The sequence below is a fragment of the Pogona vitticeps genome, chromosome 5, assembly GCF_051106095.1.
Source record: "Pogona vitticeps strain Pit_001003342236 chromosome 5, PviZW2.1, whole genome shotgun sequence".
Classification (NCBI taxonomy): Eukaryota; Metazoa; Chordata; class Lepidosauria; order Squamata; family Agamidae; genus Pogona; species Pogona vitticeps.
In genome coordinates this window covers 76,181,840-76,189,965 of record NC_135787.1, presented here as the reverse complement: position 1 = coordinate 76,189,965, position 8,126 = coordinate 76,181,840, and the positions used below count along the sequence as shown (strand labels likewise).

At 40.7% G+C, this 8,126-nt stretch overlaps 1 protein-coding gene across 1 annotated transcript in view; it reads right to left on the bottom strand.

The window, feature by feature from the left end:
• Positions 1-8,126, bottom strand: part of RELL1 (RELT like 1) — a 36,684-nt gene that overhangs the window by 5,142 nt on the left and 23,416 nt on the right. Inside the window, exons 3-6 of the mRNA XM_020786186.3 lie at positions 6,314-6,385; positions 3,861-3,918; positions 2,344-2,583; positions 1,405-1,658 (exon numbers count right to left, since the gene is read on the bottom strand). Of these exons, the coding sequence (XP_020641845.3) occupies positions 1,406-1,658; positions 2,344-2,583; positions 3,861-3,918; positions 6,314-6,385 (623 nt within the window). The 3' untranslated portion in view covers position 1,405. The remainder of the gene's footprint in view (positions 1-1,404; positions 1,659-2,343; positions 2,584-3,860; positions 3,919-6,313; positions 6,386-8,126) is intronic.

The following is an 8,126-nucleotide window of genomic DNA, read 5'->3' as shown; positions in this document are numbered from 1 at the left end:
GTGGGGGAAACAGTGGGCGGAACTGGAAGTGGCAGTGGAAGGGGGAATCACGGACACGGAAGTGCCTCAAGACCCCACTCTGTATTTGCCACCAGCACTAGCTGCTCCGGATGCTGACCTACCATCTGTCTGGGCACCAGCACCACGGTTGCAGCCACTTGCTCAGGTTTGGCTGCAGGGAGGGGAGGGGGAAGTAGCGATCCGGCAACTTATGGCTCGCATGCCGGCAGAAAGGGCTCTGCGCGTTTTCATGGACAGATCACTAACTAGTGGGGAAAGACCATCTCTCAGTCCCACCACTATCTCAGGCATATTTGGCGAGGTTCCAAGAGAAGGTATTTTTTGTGGCTGCTCCCAATCTATGGAATTTGCTGCCTCACTGGGCTAGACTGGTTCCACTCCTTACAAGCCTTCTGCCACCAAGTGAACACCTTCCTTTTTAAATTGGCTTTTGACCTCTACTTCCTCGCAGCATTGTGCTTTTAGTAGGCGGATGCAGTATGTTTTTCCAGGTATTTTACATTTGCCTTAAACTTGTAAGAACTAATGATATTTTTAATATCATTTGGGTTTAATTTTATTTTAATGTTAATGTTTTAATTTATTGTGATTTTAAATATAAGTATTTTTTGTTGTTATACACCATCTTGTGTCTCTTTATTTAGATAAAGATGGGAAAGAAAGAAAGAAAGAAGAGAAAGCCCAAGACCTTCTTGTCCCTGTCACCAAATCTCACCAGCACCACTGCTACTGCCAATACCATTACTGTTGAAAACACTGCAATCCCTCCCCCCCCCGTTAACTTATGCAGGGGGGGGAGGGCTGTCAGCATTCCCATCTTTTCTCCTTTCATATTTTCTGGTGTCTCTTAGGCTAATGGCTGCTCATGTAAACTCTTGCCAGAGTGTCTGATAGCACAGAGTTACAAGTATCATTAGTTAAAACAAGTTATAGCAAATATAAAATACCTGATAAAATATGCTGATAAAAATATGCAGCATCCCACAACTAAAGTATGCAGAAGGTACTGCGGGAGAAACTGACAACTGTTCCCTGAAAGTTCTGTTGTCCCTGTCCTTGGAGCAGCGAGTCCTGCTCCTTCTGGTGGAAAGTAATTGGATGTACTATTAGCAAGACGCAAGGAGGGCTGTGTGAAGAAACAACGTGAGGAGAAAGGGTTTTGAGAAGAAAAGAAATAATGATGTTCCAATGTCCTGCTGCTCTTGTCTATGGAATTTTAATTTTTAAGGATGCAGTCGTTAAAAGCCGGTTTGAGTCCCTTGTTGGGAGAATGTGGCATATAAGTAAATAGAACTAATAATAATTAAAAGGTCACCCAACATCAAAACAGACATCAGTCTCAAAAAGGTTTCCAGCTCTGGATTAAAACCATGCCGTACTGACCTCACTTTGGGTCTTCACAACTTTCTCTGCCTGACTGTTGCTCAGAACTAGATCTCATCTTCTGCCTTTCCTTGGTAGGAGTACAATGCAGTTCTTCTGATTCCTGTTTGGCAGCAGGTGTGACTGTCACCTCTTTAGAGCTTTCTTTGACTGGAGTAGCTGGCATTGCTCCATTGACATCTGCACCACTGACAGACATCACATTTTTACGTTCCTTTGAATTAGATTTGTGTCCCACCTTTGTAACTCTAAATCTGGAAATAAAAATGATACATGAGCAATTTAGGCATATAAATTTTCCAGAAAAAAATTAATTCCTCCCTGTCAGGTATACTTTCACACAAATGAAATTTACTGAAGCACACTTTACTGAAACCTGAAGATGTTTATTATAAAGGAATTAAACTGAATTTTGGGCAATTTGTACAGCCACTCACCCTCTACAGCATTTCGGAGAATAGGAGGTATTGCAGGCACTAGTGGGGGCCCTACAGCAAAGATATCAGCCACTGATGTTCAAGAGAAAGCTTTGACACCATTTTAGGGGTGCTTAAATAGAACTGAGTGGGTGCAAATCATATGCCTCCTTTTGTCTTGCACATTTTCATATGATTTTATGAAATGGCAAGAACTAGGGCTAAAGAAGTATAATCCCAGATGATAATTTTATTTTAGAAATCAAACCACACAAACATGATAAGTTAAATATTTTGTTCCCTAACACTGCTGATAGTAGAAATCTGACAGTAAATTGTAGGAATCACAATGCTTTTTATTTTTTGAAGAAATCAACTTATCTTTTCAATACCAGTTTCATCACCCATTAATTACATGACACAATCACAACCGGACCAATTTTATATACAGCCTGACACTTGTAACAAGGACAAAAGTAGCACATCATAATTGGCCCGTGAAAATGATGCCAGAGGGACGCACCTTCCCACAGACAGCACAGTGACTTCTCCATGCCTGGCTCTTCTTGCTTCTTTAGATTTTCTATTTGGACTGAAAATCTGCCATCTCTTATGAGTGCAGCGACTGCAAGCACCTGTCCCCGCAATTCCACCAACTGTATGCAGGTGATGGCCTTGACAAGTATGCTTTAGCTGAGAACCTCCAGGCGAGGAAGGAGAAACTGGACTTGTTGGACTGCCGGGGCTGCCTGGAGTAGTAGGGCTATTATTTAGGATTTGAAAAAAGAAAAGAAAAAGAAAACAATTACCACAGCAAAGGTACACAATAAATGAAACATCTCTGCTTTTCCTCTCTTCTGCCCCTATTATTTCGAACACTCTCCAGAACATCTGTGTGCCACTATTTCTCTGCTGTTCATGCCAACTCTGCCAGAGTGTTTCTAGGAGAGACAGAGCTGCATTTCTGTCACCCTTGCACAAAACAGTTGGGTAATTTTTTTTAAGTCTTTACTCCCTGAAGAAATTAAGGGTGCACCTTAGAAATCCTTTTCGAAGAGGAACAGCAGAGCATTTTTTTTTTTTGCAAGAAGTCCAATTTCTTTCTTTGCAATATAAGCAAGAAGCATTAATGCCAGCGAACTGAATGATATTTTATTTACCAGTTTTGTCCTTCTTTCAATCCCTATAGTGCCACATGCACTTTTATTCATTCCAATGTTTATTCATATCCTTTTGTATAAGGGATACAGTGCATATGTATATAATACTAAAACAAGTTCCAAAACCGGAGCAAAGGGGAAAGGGGGAGAAATAGGTTTTTGCCACCACTGACAACAACTAAACCACATCATGGATAGCTTGCCTCTGAAAACACCTTCACAGAATAGTCATTATGCAGTTCCACCCCTCAAAATGAAATCATCGATATATCCCTAACTCAAAGCATGTGTAAATGGATCCATGTTTATTTTTCCTGCTATCCTTAACTCTATCTTTCTTTTCCTCCATTTATTTTCCCTTCTTCTAAAGTTTAGAAATCAAACTCCTTCAGGAAGAGGGCTCAGTTTTTGAAATTCCTGCTTATGCTACTCTGTAAGGCATCCACCATATTGATTATGTGATTATATATGTTGTTGTTTAGTCATTAAGTTGTGCCCAATTCTTCGTGACCCCATGGACCAGAGCATGCCAGGCCTTCCTGTCTTCTGCTGCCTCCCGGAGTTTGGTCAAAGATTATATATGTACACATACTTAAATATATAAAGATATATCTTTTTTGTGAAGCCACATTGCTATTTTCAGCTTAATGAGGCATGAAGGCATCTCAGTCAGCTTTTTAAAACAGATGCATGAATGCCAAATTAACATCTCACTGGCAGATTTTAAAGATCAGGGAAAGTCAATAACTGTTTCTTGGAACAACTTGAAAAATATTTAGCATCTATAGCCGTCTTTGGTTCACTGCAGAATTATACAAATGATATTCTTTAAAGCAGGTTGGGAAAGAGAAAATATATTACAATAAAAAAAATGCTTCACCTTTCAGGATCATAGACAGAGGTATCAGCCACCATGGCCTTCAGTATATCAGCATTAGCTATAAGAATTACAAAGTGTATTTAATGCTTTGGGGATCAATCATTTTCCACACAGTTTGCTCAATGTATGTTTTAAACAAATTAGTAAGCAGCAAGAAAAAAAGCTATAAACAAAATTAATTTGATTTAATCAGAAACTGTTTTGAGTCACTGAGAATAATATTTATTTGGTTGCGATCCTATTATGCACCTACCCAGGAGCAAGTCCCATCAGTGGGATAAACTCCATATAGAGAAAGGCATACATAGGATGGTAAAAAAACCAAAGGATAAATTCTGTACTATGCAAAGCCTTAAAAGCAGATCCATGTGTTCAGAGTAACTACAGCCCTATCCAGGCATTGTGAAAATGTCTGGAGAATATGAATGAGGAGGAGAACACACTAAGCCCTCCAGTTTCCAGTGTCACGTTAAACGTCCAAAAGTAACAGTATGAAGAGAATGCTGTTGCATCTCTGTAGGCAGGACCCCAGTTTTATGATATTTTGGTTCACATTCAATGCCTCCCCATCTTCAGACTTGCTTTTACATACCGAAAGCTGAATGAGATGGTGCGGCTAGCATAGTCCCCACATCACATGCACTCTACACACTATCAGAACACCTGAATATTGGTTATGTGTTGTGCCCTTCTTCTGGGGATATACGCTGCTTCCAAAGAGAGGTGGGAAGAGTACATGTTTGAATGTCTCACACAGCAAGACTTGCTACTGAGAAGGCTGGCATGTCAAAGGACTGCTCTGTTTTTAAGCCAACCTGTTTTTAATGTAAATTTGTCAAATGATATTGTTGTATATTCTGCAATGACACAGTTCTATCCATTTCAAAATAGACAGTGCTTTCCCCACTTCAGTCACTGCTGTTGATGAGAAATAAGCTGGTGAGACTTTACCACTCATTAGCCACTATCCTATGCAGCTTCTACTGAGTGGAAAATCCCAACAGCACAGTGCTGCCATAGGTATTGCCCCTGCACAAAAGAAAATGGATTTTCTTTATAAGGCTTACCATCACCTGACCAATGTTATGCAAATGGTGTGACTTCACATTACCAAAATGGCAGGACTTGCCACACAGCAGAAGCTCAATAAGATACTGGCCACTGTTGCTTTTGGTTTGATCTGTCACAAAGTGTTTAGGCCTGCACTTTTAAAAAAAAAATGAGAAATTCAGAATTCAGCTAAATTGCTTTGAATACCACAGAGGCAATGAGGCAACAATCCTCATCATAAATGTTAATGGATTAGAAGGCAACTACTGTAACTAGACTAATTATTTCTGTAGTTGTTAATAACTAACATGGAAAACATTCCTACAGTGGTGCCCTGCATGACGATGATAATCCGTTCCGTTAAAATCGCTGTACAGCAAAATCGTCGTCATGCGAAAGAAAAACCCATTGGAATGCACTGAAAACCGGTTAATGCATTCCAATGGGGAAATACCTCATTGCCCAGCAAAGATTGCCCATAGAGAACGGCCGATCAGTTGTTTAAAATTACTGTTTTGTGAAGCTTCTGTCCGGAAAACAGCCATTTTGCGAAGGGAAGCCAGCCATTTTGTGAAGGGAAGCCATTTTGCGGAGCTGGAAAAAATCATTGTTTTGCGAACAAACGGTTCGCAAAGCAAGGACCTAATCAACATAAAGCAAAAATCCCCCATAGGAAACATTGTTTTGCGATCGCAATTGCGATCGCAAGAAAGTCATCGTCAAGCGATTTCGTTGTTTAACAGGGTAAGCGTCTAGCGGGGCACCACTGTACTTGTATATTACATTTTTTAAAGTTTAAAGTCTTAAGCTGCACATTTGTATCCTAAAAAGTACAGGTATGACCTGCAACAAAATGTTTCCATGTTGGCATTCAAGGCAACAAGCCATGTTTTCTGGCAGGTTCTTATTCCATTACCATCACTGTTTTTATGCTTCTCAACCCCAATCAGCCAGCCCTCTATGTCTTCTAAGCATGTTCAGTCCTCAATTGGCTGCTGTTGGGTGTTTATTTGTTTGACATCTGCAAACCTTAACACTTTCTCTTGTTTCTGTATGGCTACATAGCAGAAGTGAGTTTGCATGCAAGTAGACATTGTCTAGAGGGGCGGGGTAAAAATCTAATAAATAAATAAATAAATAGTATTAGTATACTTTTGCAAGTTCAGTATGTGTTCCTACAAAAGTTGTATATTTATTTATCCAGAGCTATAAGCCCCACTTTTGATGAGTAAACAGATACAAGATTTCACTTTTGGAGCTTCCATGGAATGACGAGCAACAACGAAAAAATACTAATACTAAGATGCAAACTCACTTCTGCTATGTAGCCATACAGAAATAGGAGGAAGTGTTAAGGTTTGCAGATGTCAAATTATTTATAACTAAATATATAAAGCACATACCTTCATTTTTCATAATATAGTCAACAATTTGTCCCACAGTGTCACCATTATCATTAGTAGTTTCGTTCAGCTCTGAAAACAGAAACAAAAAACTGACCCATGTTCTCATATATTCCTGGAAAGTCATAAAATACTTTTAAAAGAAAGCATGACAACAGAATTCCACAAAAATAACATATGAATAATACATGAGGCAAAAATCAAAGCAATCACCTTTGTAAACTATCATTTATATTCTCTAACTGAAGAGCTGAATCCAAGCTGAAAAGTCCACATGTAGATGACAAATGAAAAAAATGTAACAGGTGCAGACTGTGCATATCCCTGTCTGTCTCAAGATTTTGATCCTTCCCCAGAGCTAGACCAAGACTTTGGACACCCATATTCAAGTCTACACTAGAGTGACACATTCTCCAACCAAAGACTGAAGCAGAAAGTGCATGTTGGGGGGGGGGGGGAAACAACCGAGAGGGAGCCAAAATCTGACAGTGATACTGCTCTCTTCTTCAAGACCTGGCTAATCCAGAGGCTTCCTATTGCCTTCCGAATAGCAGAAGCTGATGCAGCATGCAGCTACTGCCTTCTCTACCCAAGTGCACAAAAAGTCTCAGTTAAAGGTCAAAGTCAGGTTAAAGTTGCAAAATACAAGATACCTAGGTCAAGACTCTGAGTCTGGCAATTTTAACTTTGACATACCCCAAGTTATTGTTTTCTTCCTTCCAAAATGGTACCCTGGCCTTTGTAAGAATGCCTTGCCTACATGAGGGCATGCCTTAGAAACTACCCTGCACAGTCAGCCTTTCTATATGCTCATTATTCATCTAAAATCCACATATGCTGGGATATAGAAACTTTATTTAAGACAGGGTTGTGGACAGCGTGGGTCTCCAGAGGTTGTTCTATTTATGCTACTATCATCCTTCACCACTGATGATGACAAGGGCTGACAGCAGTACAAAAACATGTGGATTGGCACATGTGTCATACACCTAGCTTAAAGGCTACGTTTACCTAAATTCTCACTTCCAATTGAGTGTGCCTAAGAGATTAAACTTGACATCGCTGCACTAGCACCTAAGGAACAGGAAAAAAAGAGCTTACCCTCCTGTAACCATGGTCCTTCGAGTGGTCTTCTGTGAATCCACACAATTGAGTATTACTGCGCCTGCGCAGGACCTCTTGGACGTTTCCAGAGCTTAAAAACATGTGATTAGAAGGACACTCCCCCATGGAGCGCATGCTCCACCCAGCAGAGACCTCCTCAGTTCCCTAAAGTCCACTGCTATCAGAGGTAAGTGTAGATGACAAATGACGGACAGAGGGGAGGATGGGTGGGATGGGTGGATTCACAGAGGACCACTCAAAGAACTATGGTTACAAGTAGGTAACCTCTTTTTCTTCTTCGTGCTCGCTGTGAATGCACACAATTGGGTGACTAGCAAGCTCACTTACCGGTTGGTGGGACGTCACTGAAGTAAGGAGGTTAGGACACCTCGGCCAAAGGCTGCATTACTCTTTGCTCGAACAGCTAGCCACGAATGCGAGACAAAGGTTGATGGGGTGGACCAAGTGGAAGTACGGCAGATGTGAGAAATGTCAATGCCACGTTGAAAGCAGTTGAGGTTGAAAGAGCTCTGGTAGAGTGTGCGCGAAGAGCATCTGGAGCTGATTTGCCTAATCGCTCATAAGCCAGAGTGACTGTCTGAATAATCCACCTAGATAGAGTTTGTGAGGATGGTGCTGAGCCCTTATGAGGGCAATGAAAACATATGAAAAGTCGTGGAGTTTTTCTGAAAGATCGAGTCCTGTCAAA